At 41.9% G+C, this 17,389-nt stretch overlaps 1 protein-coding gene across 1 annotated transcript; it reads left to right on the top strand.

Moving 5' to 3' along the window:
* Positions 1-4,413: 4,413 nt before the first annotated feature.
* Positions 4,414-17,389, top strand: bbc3 (BCL2 binding component 3). The gene is made up of 4 exons (XM_067595443.1): positions 4,414-4,738; positions 7,044-7,461; positions 11,801-12,012; positions 14,282-17,389. Exons 2-4 carry the CDS (start codon positions 7,056-7,058, stop codon positions 14,375-14,377), a joined length of 714 nt encoding a protein of 237 aa, XP_067451544.1. The 5' UTR covers positions 4,414-4,738; positions 7,044-7,055; the 3' UTR covers positions 14,378-17,389.

Raw genomic sequence — 17,389 nt, 5'->3', positions numbered from 1 at the left:
CCCGGGCATGTACCTGAGAGGGAACACACCCCCTCTACACCCCCCAATCTGCTGGGAGCTGGAGGAAGAAGAGGGGGGCGGGAGGGCCTTGAGACAAGCTGCCATTTCCAGCCGATTAAACATCCTCAGACCCTGCAGCTCGCCTGCGCGTCCTCTGTCTCATGCCCTGCAGCTGAGGGGTGTTCCCGGAGGACAATGATCTGAGGGTCAGGGGTCGAGACGGAGGGGGTTTCTGAAGTCATTTGGGATGCTAATGTTATGCAGGGTTTTCATACTATAGGGTGTAACAGCTTGAACAATTAAGCTGCTGTTGTGACTCCGACTTTACTGCAAGTTTCATGAACAATCGCTATGATATTCCTGGGATGCTCCTGTGGTATCAAGAAATGACATGGAGATGTTAATACATGCTTTTATATCATCATGTTTGGACTTCTGTAACTCCATTTTTACCTGCCTTAATAAATCTTCCATACAAACTGTCCAAAATGCTGCTGTTAGGCTTTTAACACGATCCAACAGATTTGGTGCTCGCTTAAAGAGCCCTACACAGCCAGGCTCCACAGCACATCACGGACCTTCTGCACCCCTGCACCACCAGCCGAGCTCTTAGATCCTCCACCCAGGGTTTTCTAAGTGTACCTCATACACATTTTAAGACCCAGAGAGATCATGCTTTCCAGTCAGCAGCCCCTAAACTTTTGAACAACAAGCTTAAGTTCCTTAGATACTGTTGACTCTTTTAAAAAGCAGCTAAAACCCATTTGTTCATGCAAGCATTTGGGTAGTATTTGCTATTTTATATCTTGATTTGTCTATTTTATCTTGGTTCTTTGTTTTTATTTATTCTGATTGCATTTGCATTTTATTTCTTTGGCTGTGAAGCACATGTGTGTTTGTGAAAGCTGCTATATAAATAAACTTTGCTTGCTTGCTAGAAAACAAAACATAAAACTGTAAAATGTGGCTTTTGAAAATGTACCTGTGAACTATTCATTAAGTGGACAAACAGCCACATGTGGTAGTCCGGTCCAGATGTTTTTTAATGGCTGACTGCAATATTTGAATTAAACTGTCATAAATGGATTCCAGTGTTGACAAAACAGTCACTAATCCTGGATTATGATTTCCAGTGTTTGGGTTAGGGAAATCTATCCCAAATGCCATCAAAAGGATTTCTACTGAAGTTGCAACTGCAGAGAGACCATTTGCATTTCAAAGAGGCTCAGACTGAAGCTAATAAATACACACAGACCTGTATTTTTCTGTCGGTGGAAATAGATTTGCATTGCCAGTCATTTTGAACCAGACATGATGTCATTCAGGGAGGAAAAAAAAAAAGTTTAAAAGACAATGTTAGTGATGCCAATGGGATACGTCAGAATGTTTGTTTACACAATTCTGTGTAATCAAAAATCACACATAATAGCGATGAAAAATGTGAAAAGTATCTTATAGGCTCAAGCAGCATATCTCTCTGCTCACATCTGTGGAGAAAAAATCCATTTCACTAAAACAAAATGTGCCATATTGAGCTCCGAATGTGCAAACGCTCACAGAGAATGTTGACTTGGCTTCACTGCAAATCTGAAGTCAAGGACAAAAAAAAAAAAAAAATATGAGCTGTCTTCTCATTAAAATATATTTATTTTTTTCTTATTATAAATAATGCATGATCATCTGCTGGATAACAACCACATGGCGCCACAACACCTCTGCAGCTACAACAATTCTGTGTATTTATATAAAATCCATGGTCTTTATGTACATGATAATGATGTACACCTCAGTGATGCCTCAGCAGTCTCCGTCTCACCTGTTTAACAAAACGCTGCCTCCCTTTGCAAAATTATGCAAATCGCAGAATTTTATCACCTCTTTACGTTTAAAATGCACGAGTCACAATCGGCACCTTTCACGCTCTCCGCTTTAGTCGCAGACCACATGGAGTCGAATCACAGTTAGTCAAGAGCAAACACACACACACACACACAGAAGGTTTGGATCCACAGTTGTAGTTACACAACACTTCTGTTACTGCTCGTCCTCTTGAGACGATTAAAATTCACTGGACTTTAACTCTGAAGGTCCAACACAGCAGGTTGTGCAGCCGATCAGTCATCTTATTAAAGTTGAATGCTGCAACAAAACAATATAAACAATCCACTGGACTGAAAGTATACACCTGAAGATATTTAGTCTCTCATCAGGTGCGTTTCTACGTCTGACTAGCAGGGAGTCCCCGCTCATTTTAAACCTACACGCTGTTGTTTACTTTAGAGGTTTTTTAAGTGGGAGGTGGACATTCCCATTGGGGCTCAGAACAGTTTCAGGGGAGGCTTAATGAATGAAAGTGAAATAACATTACATTAGTTATCAAAAGGAGATCAGGTTAAAAAAGCCTAAAAGTGCGTGGTTTGGTTAAAGAGATGATTCAGAGATACAGTTGTTTTGGGGAATTTTACTGTTTTTTTCCCCACTTTCCCAGAATCAGAAACTAATAAATGCCTCAGGACAGACTTCTTTATGTACTTGGTGCAGTCTGAAGTTAGGTCAAACAGCAATATTAAGCTATCTTCGCTAAGTTGTTGAGTGTCTACGGGATCAGACAACATAATCATGATCCCATAGGCATCCATAAACTAAGTAAACTAAAGTGGGGGTAGAAGACTGAGGGGAAGCCCACAGTCTCGGACTTTGAAAACCCCTGGTTTAAACCACTCATGCCATGACACACAAAAGCTAATCATGTTCAAAATCATACGCCCTCCTCCCAAAGCTGAGCAGTGTCAGATAACCCATAAAGACCCGTTCACACCAACAGCAAACACTGGCTGATATGATGTTTTTCCTCTTTGCATTAATCACATGCAAAACTAAATGACAGCTGTCAGAGGTGATTAGAGGTACTAATTGTTTTAACACCCTCGCTACATTTGCAATGAATGTGTTATAAACGGCGTGCATAGAACTACTTTTACAGCAAAGGCTGACTCAGCTCCGCTCCACACAGGGTCACATTGTGTTGGTTCGTTTACAACTGCTGCAGATGTGTCAAACTGAGAAGGAAATTGGGGGAAAGCCAGCTGTGGGTTGAGGGAAAGGGGTGTGTGTGTGCGCGCGAGTGTGTGTGTGTGTGTATGTATGTGTAGGTGGGGGGTGGGTGAGTGTTTTGTTGATTCCTGTGTGGGGCTGTCACATGCTGAGGAAATGTCTTGTGTCCTGAGATGAGAGATAGAGAGAGATAACAAGGGCAGGCAGGAAAAATACAGGATATGAGGGGCATTAACTGTTAAATTGTTAATCTCACGATAGTTTGCTGGACTGACATGACCAAGAAAGACAGATGTGGGTAAAGACATACACCTGGGGGATAATTTTTCTGTTTTCTTAAAAAAAAAATACTGCAGGAAGTCGTAGCTTTGGTACAAATAAACAGTAAACAGTTGAATTTCAATGAACACACACAGAGAGAGAGAGAGAGAGAGAGAGAGATGGAAAGGAAAAGAGAGAGAGGTGGAGACAGACAGAGGAGGGGTGGCGGGGATAGCGGCATCCTGTTGGTGAGCATGTCAGCACTTGTTGTGGAGGAGGAGAGGAGGAGGAGGAGGAGTCAAAGGAAGTCAAGTTAATCAAAGTTATGACTCGGCTTTTCTAAATAAAAGCTTGTTAACAGCACTCTAAAAGACATGAATTACTGGAGTGCAGAAAGAGGATCTAATGGTGAATAAAATCAGTATGAATCATACATGAGTATCTGATGAATGGACAGATGTTTTAAATGCACATAAAGTGAGACCAGATGTGTAGTTTCTGCATATTTTTTAACTTATTATGAGGTTTTCTTTTCCTTTCACAATGCAATTCCACAAACCAAAACACTTACAAGTAGTCTGCATGTGTTATGTTTTGTAAAACAGAATAAATATGAGCATAGACGCATTTTTACATGTCTAGCATACATGGTAATATTCATTTTTCCATTGATTTGCTTTTATTTTACACTGATTCATGCAACTTTATGAGGTGGGGGGTCCTTGAAGAGGTTTCAGGGGGTCCCCAGTGAAAAGGGGAATCATTTATTTTCACTATAACTCCATCCATAAGTAACACAGACAAAATGTATAACTGTTTTGGTCATGGGTTTCATACACTTTCTGTAATAAAACATCTAAAGGCAAATCTAATCAGATGGGGGTCTAATTTGTGTCAGTTTAGGGGTCCTTGATGTGAAAAAGTGTGAGAACTACTGCTTTAAAGAATGTGATTCAGGGTGTTTTTATTGCTTTCAAATGTCAAAATGGGTCAAATTTTACGCCAAGATTTTTGTAAGAATGAATTAAGCGCCACATGGGTTTTTTATTTTGAAAAACCCGTACCGGATGTTCGCTGCACTATATATCTAGCGAAGGTCCGCTCCGACCGAAAATCCAGGACAGTCCACACTTCGCTCCGTTACTCGCCGCATCTCATCGGCTGCGCATCGATATTATTGTTTTCATGGGTTAAACCCGCGACAGCAAAACAGAGAGAATATTTATTTAGACAATCAAAACCGAGAAACTTGAAATGAAATGACACATTTCCCCCGACCGGACTTTCACTGCTCGTCTTGTTGTGATCCTTCGGGCGCATCGACAGCTTGTTTTTGGCACGTTTTTATTCCCTCTGATGTCCACCTGTTACCGTCGGTTTCTGACCCGCAGACAGACTCACCACGGATCATCAGATAAACACAGTAAGTGCTTTAATTAATAACAACACTGTAACCAGCTGTGGATTTTTAGATGGTTGTGAATATGACAGCGCAAAGTTGCATCATCTGTCCAGCTGTCAGATATAAACTGTTGGCTGAACGGCACCCTGCTGTCCTGCCTGTTTAATTGTGTTATAAGTATGTTATAAGTATTTTCATTTTCTTTTAAGATAGATCTGGAGTCCTACCCAAAGCTTTAGCAGTGCTATCTTTTTTTATTTAATGTTTACCGGGTCAGGTGTTACACCGTATTTGGTGACCCATCAGATGCTGTGACCTGCAGCGTTGGAAGAAGATCCTTAAAGTATCAACACCACAATGCACAAACACCTGCATTTAAAACGCTACTGAAGTGAAAGTATAGAAGTTTTACTACATTTACTTAAAGTACTTTTACTTTAGTACTTTAAGTAGGATTTTAAATGCAGGATTTTTTTACTTGTAATGAAGTATTTTTACATTGTGGTTTTGATACTTTTACTTGAAGAGGTGTTGCACGCTGTTTTTTGAGCAGTAGGCTAAACTATAATTATATGACTGTACTGTCATGAAACACATTAATGCTGGTTAATATTGACGCTGACACCAAATTTATCTAAATTAAATAAATAAATAAATAAAAATCGGCATTTCATGGGTTGAAAATGGCTCAAACTTCGTCATCTGTACTTCTTCCAACACTGCAGGTCACTTAATCTGAAGGGTCACCAAATACTATACAACACCTGTCTGTCTTTCTGTCAGCGAGTCTTTGGATCCTTTCCTGTTGTTGTTTTTTTTTTTTCACCTTTGTGACAAGTCCAGACTTGTTCATTGATCTTCAGTAAATAGTTGATGTTGTTGATATGTAACTATAGTTGTAAGTAAAGTTAAGACTTGTCGATGTACACTTTCTTTTTTTTTTGACTGGTCTTTGCTCGTTTTCTAGTTATTTTGTCCCCATAAATAAGTGTTTGTGGCAGAATTACATATTACATTACACTTTACAGGGAGGATTCGTTCATGCGGTTTTCTGAAGGTGCATCGTTTCCTTCCTATCAGCAGACTATAAGGCGAGATACACTCTCTGTATTTCAGTGTGTTTACGTGTGTGTGCGTGTGTGTGTGTGTGTGTGTTTACGCGTGTGTGTGTGTGTGTGTTTCCTCGTGCTCGGGCTGCACGGATTTGTTTACAAACAGAAGTCTCGTGCTCATGAAGGGGAGCCGCTGCTGCCCCCCAGCGGCTGACAGTATCTAGGTTGGTGGGTCAAACTGGTGCAGAAGGAAAAAAAAAAACAACTGTGCTAAAATTAGAACTGTTGATTTATGTGTTTGATGCCGTAAAATACTTTTTTTTTTAAGTGTACAAATTGCTTTCTGGTGGGTTTTTTTTCTAATTTTCATAAACAATTAGTGACAAACGATGACATTTTTCCCGCCATACACTTTATTTATAGAAAGCGTCACTTACAACATATGTGACAATAACACAATAACAGAAAACAATAAGGTATCATAATGCAGAGATTCTCAAAGTGGGGTCTGGGGACCCCCAGGGGTCATTGAGGAGGTTTCAGGGGGTCCCCAGCAAAAAGGAGAGTAATTTATTCTCACTATAATTTCATCCATTAGTAACAGAAACAGAATTTATGATTGTTTTGGTCATGGGTTTCATACAGTTTCTGTCATAAAACATCTAAAAAGACAAATCTTATCAGATGGGCGTCTGTGGTCTAATTTGTGTTGACGTGAAAAAGTTTGAAGAAGCGCTGTCATATGGGAGTAAAGATAACATAAAGGACATGACTTCACTTGTTGATACAGCCAACAGGTACAAAGGGTAAAAAGTAATAATAATAAATACAAAGATAGAAAAATAACTTAATAGAAAAGGAAGGCAATAAAATCAGATTTCTTTTTGGAGCATATTAACTGTATGTGCTCATTTCTTATTGTTTATAAGTCGGATAAACTCGAAATACTTTATAGATTCAGTCATGGAAAGTTCAAAGATGGGCGAGACTTTGATCATTTGGATTTATGGACGTGAAATTTTTTCCAGCAAAACTAATAAATTAACAGTTTGTTGAACTTTCAACCATGACACGACACAACAGTCAACTCAATATACAGTGACTCAAACATGGAAGGGAGGAGGTTATAATGTCCATATCCTGCTAAGAACCAGATGTTTGTTATTTTAATTCTTAGTATTTTTCCATTCACCATGTGCATAACGCATTGTTTTCTATCACTAACTGAAGGATGAGTATTCACACATGTGCATGTTTCTCTGTGTATAATTCAGGCTACTACTGAGATGGCCCGTGCAGAGACCATCGAGCACGTCGGGGAAACCGGAGGAGGAGGAAACAGCCCTCTTCCTCGCCACGGCAACTGCCACATGGAGCTACCCGGCCCCTTTAACACATGGCCCGGCCTGCTCACGACCACCACCGCCACCACCACCGTCACCCCCGGCTCTGGGACCGGCACCGGTGGCATACGCCAACTCCACCATAACCAGCCCCATCTGCGCCCTCTGCAGCCTTTTTGCCTGCCATACCCGGTGCCTTCCCCCCACTCAGAGGGCCAGGACGGGCCCCGGACTCATCAGCGTTTATCCCCGCCATCCTCGACGCCTCCTCCTTCGCCACCTTGCAACCAGAGAGAAGAGAGGAGCAGAGGCACGGCTCAACCGAGTGCCTTGTCAGGAGAGCAGTCAGGTAGGATCACTTTATTCCTTAAAAACACATAAATACTTAAACCACGCTGGTTAGTTTCCCCCTTTTGTCCCGTATCAGAGCAACATCAGTAATCATTTAACTTGCCAGAACGAGCCACGACAGAGCCAGCACTGATTTACGCTCACTGCCGCCATGTGCACGGCTCTGCAGGAAGAGAGCAAAAAAAAAAAATGCTGCACGTCTGCTTGATGAGAAGCAGTGGATGCAGGTCCTGATGAAACGGTGGAAAACACCAGATGTGACTCAGCCACACAGCACAGTTTGCCTTTTTCAGACCTCCACCCTTAAGTAAACATCACACTTATCAGTTAGCAGGGGAGTATCGGTTGTGTGTGCGCGCGTGTGTGTGTGTGTGTGTGTGTGTGCTGCACCCTGGGCAGTATTTCCATGACAGGAGACTGTTTGGGCAGTGTTGATGAGAGGGGGGAGGGAGAGAGGGGGAGGGAGGGAGTACAGTATGACGAAATGGAGAGGAGAGACGTGTTACAGCTGTCACACAAACATGTGACTCTCTTGTTGCAGAGCAGCCTGGTAACCAGCAGCAGTCCACCTCGCTGCTGTATCACAGGACTCAGACAGTAAAACTGCTCAAACCTGTTTTGTTTTTTTTTGTTTTTTTTTACAGCAGACAAAGTCTGTCTGTCATGAGTTTCTGAGGTCTGAGGAGAGGAAGTTCGACTGGAAATGATGGGCGTTAGTTCAGAGAAGATGAGAAAACTGCTCTCTTGTTCTTGTGATATGTTTTCTTCTTCTTATTGGCCACAGTTTCAGGAAAATCCCTTTTATTACACCTTTTTTTTTCTTGGCTGTGCATTGTCAAAAAGATGTGTTAGTATTTTAGTGCTCCTTCCGCTGTGAATAGTAACATCTACTGTATGTCTCCAGTAATTTGTTCCTGGCCGGTGATTAATTTCCTTTGGCTGCAGAAGTAATTGATTTCTTAGTTTGTTTAAATTTGGTTCTTGTGTTTAGTCAGAAAAAGGGAAACTTGTGAGTGCAGTGAAGAGAGATCTCTGGCACCTTTTATTACCCTGGGGATAAGAAGGGGGGGGGGTGGATGGAGTCGAGCCAAAATAAACTTTCAGTATCCTGGAGGGAAATCTGGAAGCTGCAGAAAGGGAAATTCAGGTAGGTGGTTTCAGAAAAGGCGGGTTTAGATTTGGCTCTGAGCCACTGTGTTGTGACAGATTTGTAATGATGTAAACAGATAAGTTACCCCCCCTTCCTCCTCTACCTCCTCCTCCTCCACCTCCTCCTCCTCCTCTTCTTTCTCTCTCAGCTGTGGGTCAGTTGTGCATCTCGGGCATGTTCAGACATGTCCTCTGCACTCTGGCTGCAAGTGAGAAACAATCTGCAGCATTTCCTCCTGCTCTGCAGCACAAAGCCAGTCAGCCAGTCAGTCATCATCAGCAGCAGCAGCAGCAGGCTACAGATTTCTCAGCCTACTTCCTTGTGAGCCGTCTACTCAGTCAGCTATTCAAGATTATTAGTCAGAAAATCAGATTCAGATACGTTTGTTAATCAGGCTCAACAGTCAGTCTACCAATCAGTTAATCAGGGAGTCAGTTTGCTGTTCAGTCAGTAAGTTAGTTAATTATTCAGCAAGCTAGTTAATCAATTAATCAAACACTTGGGATAATCTTTGAATCCCACTAATTAATCAGTCAATTAACCAATAAGGCAGACAGACAGCTGTAATTAGCCAGTTGGTTCGTTAATAATTCAGTCATTGAGTTAGTTAATGTGGATAATCAGTGTAAATTTGTCACTTTATCAAGATCGACTGTAAACCTGCCGGCGTGTCGGGTTGTTTGCGACTGACATTTAGTGAGTTTGCTTATCAGTCGGCGGGTTATTTGGTTGTAACGTCAGATTGCAGGTTAATTGGTCAGTTATTTATTTAGTGAAGTAGTCAGTTTGTCAGGTGTGTTGTTAGTAAAATAACTCAGCAAGTATCTGTTTACTGGCCTCATTAGGAGGGAAATTGATGTCGGTTATATTTGTTTTTACTACATCTGCATGTCAGGTGGCGTCAGCAGCTCTTATCTGTCAGACGGAGACGTCACCCATCGCCTGAGACGTGTCGCAGAACAGAGCACATCGTATTCAATTAAATATGGTTTTAGGATATTACACAGAAGTTATTATTATTCTAATGAGGTGGGTGAAGTTTCCTAGTTGGAATAGAATAAGTTTAATTAATGAGGAGTTAAATCCTTCTCGCTTCAAGTCAAAGTTGAAACAAAGGTTACTAGACAGAGTTCCTGCACAGACTGATGGTATCTTGATGTGTTTTAACCTTTATTTGCATCTTGAATTAGTGTCGTACAACCGCTCTCCTCCATGATGTCATGTCATGTGAGTGTTTGTCACCTTTTATCTCGAGGACTTCAGGAAATATTTTAACGGTTGTTTGTTTTTAGGACTCAGTCATCTCAGTTTAGTGATTATTTTGACATTTTTCTTCATGTCAGACAATAAACGTCTGACTCCATCTTTGTAAATAGTTGATAGACTGTGAAACTATCAGGGACAATGATGCAAATAAGTCCAGGACTTTATCTCTCGGTCCTTAACCCCCCCCCCCCCCTCCCCACACACACCTCCCCGACAACCATCACCAAGCAACCAAAAGCAACCCTGCTCTCTCGCTCCTCTGTCAGGGGTCTCCCTGTCACCTTGTCAGCCTATCAAACAGACAGGTTTATCCCTAGCCCCGCCCCTTTCCTCTCATCCACCCTATCAGAGCCGGGCCCCCTGCTTTGTCCGCCAATCGCATAGAGACGTCTCCAGGAGCGCTGCCTTAGAGTTACCTTGGCAACAAGCCAGGGTTTTCCCGTTTGTTTGTTTTTCTTTTCTGCTGCTCTCTCTTTTCTCTCTCTCTCTCTGTCTCTCTCTCCGTCTCTCTCTCTCTCTCTCTCTCTCTCTCTGTCTGTCTAGTCACCTGCATCTTTAAGGATCAGTTGTAATCCTCCTAGCAAAGCAGCTGCTGTGGTTGCCAGGGGTGCCCGTCTCTGTGGCAACTCGAGTTGCGGTTGCCGCGGGCGCTCAGCTCCGTGTAGGAGACACGGGGGTCGATTCACAGAGAAGCTGCGATTGGTCAAAGTAAAAAAACCTAAAAGGTGTGTCGCAGGATGGTTAGATCAGGTTATCAGCTCATATTAAATAGAGGTGATATTACAAGCTGCACAAATCCAATTTAATACAATATAATAAAGGATGAACAGGAACGGGAAGATCACTTCCTGTCTTGAGTCTGTGGGGAATTAATCGCAGTAATCATTTATGTAAGCAAGAAAGTTAACATAATAAATGAAATAAATGAATAATTCTTTCTTTCTGAAATAGAAAATAGTTTGAAATTGAAAGATCCGTCACTCTAGTCATCTCTAGCAGGTGTTCGGGCTGTTTCGGTCACACTAAACCAACCAGACAGAAGGTTCCTATTTTAAACTAATCTATCTTAAAACAAACACTGTAAAGACAGTAAACACAACAAACACATATAGTACCTCTCCATACCAGACTTATTAAGTAGATTAAGAGATTACACTCCCAAGTTCCATGAAGAGGAAAATAAGTCACTGTCATCCCCATCGGCTTCTCGAGAGATGTGTGTGTGTGTGTGTGTGTGTGGGAGTTACAAGCCCACTGGGAAACTGGAGTGTTTTGTATGTTTTCAATGTCAAAGGTCAAGTCATTAAAGGAAATTTATGACATTAATTGGTTTTAGTGTTTTGCAGAGATGCTGAACTTTAAGACTTTATGCAAGCAAAAGAAAAAAACACATATTAAAGCAAAATATTTTAACTTTAAATTATTATTTCACGCCAAAAATTCCCTATAAAGTCATGTTGAAAGCCGGAGCGAGTAAGGATTTCTGGGACGAGCGTGTATGATGTGTGTGTGTGTGTGTGTGTGTTCGGGTATGTGCTGGAATGTCTAATCACGTCTCTGTTGCTTGGCAGCTTGGCCCGTCCGCCCTGCCCATGTGTTCATGTGTTACTGTGTGTGTGTGTCTGTGTGTGTGTACATCCCCCTGACTTGAACTGTCTACATCAGTGTGTAAAGAAGCTATTAATGTACGCTGCTCGCTGAGAATCAATTAAGCATAACCAGAGGCTCAGCGTAGCCAATAAAGCACTTCTGTCTCTTCATGCGTGAACGTCTCTGCTCAAGAGAGAAAGAGACAGAGAGAGTCAGAGCATGAAAAATAACAATGGTAAATAAAATAAAAGAGGAGAGTTGGAGAAATGCATGTTTGTCTTTTATTTGTTAGTATCATATTTCCTGAATTTCTTTTGCTTTTCTGCTGCAGATTCAGACAGAGAAGAGCACCAGGAGGCCTCCAGACAACGGGGACCTTTGCCTGACCTGCTGCCCCAGAATGAGCACCAATCCTGGGCTTCACAGCATCACGGAGCCACCGGGGGAGAGGCGGAGGAGCAGCAGGAGCTGGAGGTCAGGAGACTGGCCGACCAGCTGAGGGTCATCGGGGACGAATTTAACACCACAGTCCTCCGGAGAGCGGTAAGAGGAGGGGCGGGGACTTCCATGTGTGATTCATAGTGTGTTGAAGTTGTTTTTTTTGGGGGGGGGGGGGGGGGGGGGAAGGGGAGAGACATGCATGATTGCAACAAAACATGAATTCATATGGAGAGAAGTGACCCGATTGCTTAGCTTAAATCCCACTTTCAATGTGTTTCTTCCAGCCGAGTTAGTTTTCATGCACCGAAAATCATTAGTTTACAACAGTTTCACAGTGAGTCTGCACAGGTCGTCGAGTGTTTTCCCTCCAACCTGAGTTGAACTGAGGACGTGTTCTCTGTGTCGTTGACCGCAGCGCAGTCACATTGATTTTCCCTCCCTCTCTCTCTCTCTGTCTGTCACACACAAGCACACACGCACAGGCACAACTATCTTATCAGTGCAGCGTGTTCTTGGATGGATGAGCATGTTAATTTGCATTCATGCGTAATTACACTCGTGTGTGTGTGTGTGTGTGTGTGTGTGTGTGTGTGTGTGTGTGTGAGGCAGTAGAGAAGACAGATCAATACTTTTTTGTGTGTGTGTGAGAGAGAGAGTCAATCAATGTCATCTGTGTGCTGTGAGTCAATTATTCTCTCTCTCTCTCTCTCTGGATCACTTTATTATTTCACTTTCTTCTTTTTCTCTCTTTAATATTTTCGCTTTCTTCTTTATTTCATATCACACGGTGTTTCTGTCTCCCTCTTCTCATTTCTCTCTCCTTTCTATCTCCTCTCTTGAGAAATAGCGAAATTACGGTACTTTTACACACTTCATTACGACAAGAATAACCCCGTTTGATCTCCCTCTAATCCCAATTTCTCTCCTTCCTCGTCCCTTTTGCTCCGCTCTCTTCATCATCTTCTGTTACAGCATGCATTCGATACCTTTTATGAGTACAGAAGTGTCAAAAAAAAACGATGCAAAATATAATTACTTTCCCTAAAAACAAACTAAACTCGCTGACGCCCTCCGGTTAAAGATGAATCTACAGTATTTATTCTCGGCAGCTGTCTTATGTGTTTCTTTTTTATTGTTATTTCTTTATCTCGCCCTCTCTCGCCCCCTCCCTCCCTGTGTGCTCTAGATCGCGTGAGGAGTTGGCAGCAACCCTCCCTCCCCCACCAACCCACCACACACACACACACACACACACACACACACACACACACACACACACACACACACACACAGATACTTCCCCACTGCTCTCTCTCTCTCTCTCTCCATCCCGCCTTATGCACATAAACAAAGATGATGTCACCTGCCCTCTGCTCTCACTCAGACATGGATTGCACACACACACACACACACACACACGCACACACACACTTGATGAGGGTGTAACAGCCCCCCTTTTGAAGACGTGTAGCAGGTTTCTAGGGTTGCTGCTCTCACTGAACCGTCTGTCTGCTCTGTATCTGTGCGTGCGTTGACAGACAGATACTTTATTCTGGAAGGGGAACTGGGAAAAATTGTACGTGCATGCGTGTGCGTGTGCGCGTGTGCGTGTGTTGTTTACAACCCAGCAGCCGGGCCAAAAAAGCACAGTCGAAGCACTTTTTCTAAACAAGCAGTTTGAAACAAAAGGAATGAAGGAGGGAGGAAATGAGAGAAGGAGGGATGGTGATTGTGATGGAGAGAGAGGGAGGGAGGGAGGGAGGGTTAACCGCAGGCACGTGAGGTTCAGACAGTTCAGAGCGGCATCCTCAACGCGAACACACACACACACACTTGTTTATATGCATGTTGGAGGCTGTAATTCCAACTCATACGAACATGTAGTCTCTCTCTCTCTCTACATCCTTCTGCTGTCTTATTCTCTCCCTATAAATACTTACTTGTTATGCTTTTGCCTGCTAAGTCCTCTCTGTCTTTATGAGAATATTTCCACGCAGGTGATTATTATTCAGTTGTTCATAAATGCTGCAGCAGCTCAGACGCCTCAAATCTGCAACCGCACTGTTCCATAAAAGATTATTTCAAGCATTTTTACAACAATCACAAACTTTGAATAGTCAGATTTGTGTGGATATCTTCAGTCCCTTTGGAAAATTGGATTATTAATCATCTCTTTTAGCTGCTACTACACATGTAAACAGGAACAATAGGAGGAAACACCGACTTCCAGCTGCAGTTATTGTATTTTATGAGCTTTTTTGTAGGTCACGAGTCAATAAATGCGCATTTTTTTGCATCTTTGTTGGTCTATAAAGGTCAGATATTGAATAATAAAAGTGTTTCTCTCTCTCTCTCTCTCTGTCTGTCTCAGCACGCTGGCCCTCACTGGCAGGACTGGAGGGACGTCTGGCGAGGCCTCCTCAACTTCATCGACCAGACTCTCAGCACTCTCTACAGGCTCACGTAGACGGCCGTCACACTCGCAAAGCACTGGTTACAATAGCAACTTTTTTTTTTACATTCAGGACTCTCGGCCGCCGGCCGTCGTACTACTGCGGCCGGTGAAACGGAACAACCCCGACTGGTTGCTGCACTGTCGTCCTCTGGAAACGCGGAGGACTAATGTGGCCTGAAATCAAACGTTTTCTTGAACAAAGGCTTTGGGAAGTTGAAATCTGCAGCCGGATGGTGTCGGCGCCGGCTGTCTGTCTGCGGAAAACTGGACCCTACCTGCCTGTCTGTCAGTCCGTCCGTCAGTCTGCTGGTACAGACGGCAGCTTACGGACTGACGGCCATGTTCCCTACGTGTATATTTTGTTTAAATTAATTTGCTTTTGCTGTCTTCGTCAACGTCTCGGGGGTCGGCTCATTCACGTAGCAGGAGCGAGTGTATATGAGTCACTGTGTGAGTGTGAGTGTGTTTGTTTACACACATGCATGACAGACCTGGGTCAATCAGATAGCTTGATTGCAAAAACTTTTCTCAATTTGGAAAATACAGAAATTTCTTTGAAAAACTGGAATTTTTTCCTCCCGTTGAATATTTAAAATGTCCTGTCCATCAACATATCTTCTTCTGCTGACACTTTCTGAGACTCTGAGATGGTTAAAACTAATTAAGAGGATGATCGCAGACACGGTTTGACCCTCGTCTGACGTGTGCGTCTCACTATCGCGTCTTTATTTTTGCATCCCCGTTCTTGTAAACTGTGAATCTGGACGCTGTGGTTGCATGGCAGGGATACGTTGGGTGTTATTCCACTATTTAGAGCAAAGCACAGTGACTGAACTTCTCTCCCAAAATCTGAAACCCGCTTCATTTCATTTCATTCATACGACGTGCCTTTTTTCCGCTCAGCGCTCCGTTGAGGTCCGATCTCTCCGACACACAAGATCAATCAGCTGCACACAAACACACGTTTAAAGCAATACACACACACACACACACACACACCTTCTTTAAGTGCTTTGTTTGCAGTCACTAAACTCATTTGCATAACATCCACAAGTCCCAGCTTCAGCATGGCTTAAGGTCATTTAACGCCACACACATATCTTAATGTCCGCCAAGCACACACACACACACACACACACACACACAGGTGCACAAACACACAGGGAATCGCCACTGTACATTCCTGCACGCCGTTCATACTGCCAGTGTTGACCTGGCAGCGTCGACAGTGTTTATAGTTACTTGACCTTTTTGTAAATATTCTTTTTTTTTTTTTTTTTTTTGGAAGATAAATCTAATTAATCAAAAAATGTTTTGATGGACTTAAGAAGTATTTATCAGAGCGAGGAGTTCGCTGTGTTTGGGAGATGTGTTGTTGTTTTTTTTATGTTTTTCTGAGCGGCCGTCGGCGACAGCAGAGCGAGTTAGAAATTAAATCCAGTGGATTTGAGATGATTCCTAGAGGTTAAAGAAAAAATATACACGATTTGGATCTTTTTAATTGTTGAAAAGTATTTGATGATGTTTTGTAAAAAAAAAAAAAATGACCCCCTCGGTTGTGTAATTTACTCTCCTTGTAGTTTGGGACAAAATGTTAATTGCTCGTATGAAGAGCATAATTTATTTCGGAAAGTAGCCTTTCTGTAGCTGGTTCTTTGGCTCCTTGAAAACTTTTTTTTTTTTATATATATATATATATAATGTTTAATTTATTTTTTTCCTTACATTCCTGATTCCAAACTGTACTTAAGTTGTAACTGTTAAAACAGATTGAATAAGATTGAAGGTTAAAGGCATCATTTTACACACTGAAAGCAGATACATCACTTTGAAAAACATTAAAAACCTCACTGCTCGATATAAAAGAAACAGATTCGATCATTTAAAATGGTACTCCGCTTTAAAGCAACGGTCCTATTATTATTATTATTATTAACAACCTGACTGATGTTCTCTTTAAATACATTTAGAAACTTTTATTTTGTTGGCTTTGTCTTTGACCATAAAGCTCAACCAGCATAAGCTCAACTTCAGAAACTGAAAGTGATGTATTGGCTTTCCAAGTGTATCAGATAAGATGGAAAAAGTACAAAAAAATCCTCCTTTTTTATGCTCTTTACATAAATCACACACAAAAAAGAAAGAAATCAAAGCATCACAGACTGTTGGCAATACTTAAATGTTTGTTGAACAGAGTAAACTTACTGAACACACATTTCACTAATCTAAATTTAATTGCAAAGCCGTGTAGGCCTGTGTGCTAAAAATACACGTTTATGTACTGTAATGTACTTTGGATTTAAGTGTCCACTTAAGGGAGTATTTCAACTTTTATTTCAGAATTCAGCATTTGACTGACCTATCATTTAAAATGCCTCAAAGACTCGACAGGGATGCGACCGGCTTTGAAAAGGTTTTGGCATATAATAACATTTTGTCAGATGTTGTTTTGCCGTAATGCATTATACCACTCACACTTGGCCTCTGCTACACTGTTTTGTATGTTTTTAAGCACAGGGCATTGTTTTGTTTTTTTTTTTAAACATATTTGAAAGCCTTGATATATAAAGTCATAATGATAGCACAGCCTGTACATGCACAGCTAACGTGGGGCTAAGCAGGACACGAAGAACAAACTACTGCTAGCACGGTAGACGCTCGTTTACTGTTTGTATATTCATATTTTTTAGATTTGGCGGCAGACAAAATGTTTGACAACCGTTTTTGTATATTTGCTAGCCGTGCTTTTTTTAGCCATGTTTGCTGTCATCACATAGTAATGCTAACAGGTGTTAAGAATCAACCCGACCTCTCGCAGTTGTTCTCTTCCTGGTTGTTTTTTTTTCTCGACACGAGTGCACTTCCTGGTTCAGGGCTCACCTCCTTCCTACAAACGACGCTCAGTGTCAGTCTCATGCAGTGTAAATTTGCTGTTTTTCAACTTTTTTCTATTGTAAACTTTCTACATGAATTTTGTACTTTTTTTTTTTCTTTTTTATACAATAAAGATAAGCAGAACTGTTA

The sequence above is a fragment of the Thunnus thynnus genome, chromosome 7 (genome assembly GCF_963924715.1).
Source record: "Thunnus thynnus chromosome 7, fThuThy2.1, whole genome shotgun sequence".
NCBI classification, from domain to species: domain Eukaryota; kingdom Metazoa; phylum Chordata; class Actinopteri; order Scombriformes; family Scombridae; genus Thunnus; species Thunnus thynnus.
Note: the sequence above shows the minus strand (reverse complement) of the source record. Positions and strands in the feature narration are given on the sequence as shown.

Excerpts from the sequence above, each read along its gene's own strand:
- bbc3 (XM_067595443.1), top strand. The coding sequence starts at position 7,056 with ATGGCCCGTGCAGAGACCATCGAGCACGTCGGGGAAACCGGAGGAGGA. Across the intron at positions 7,462-11,800 it reads CTTGTCAGGAGAGCAGTCAG|ATTCAGACAGAGAAGAGCAC; the intron begins GTAGGATCACTT and ends TTTCTGCTGCAG. Across the intron at positions 12,013-14,281 it reads CCACAGTCCTCCGGAGAGCG|CACGCTGGCCCTCACTGGCA; the intron begins GTAAGAGGAGGG and ends TGTCTGTCTCAG.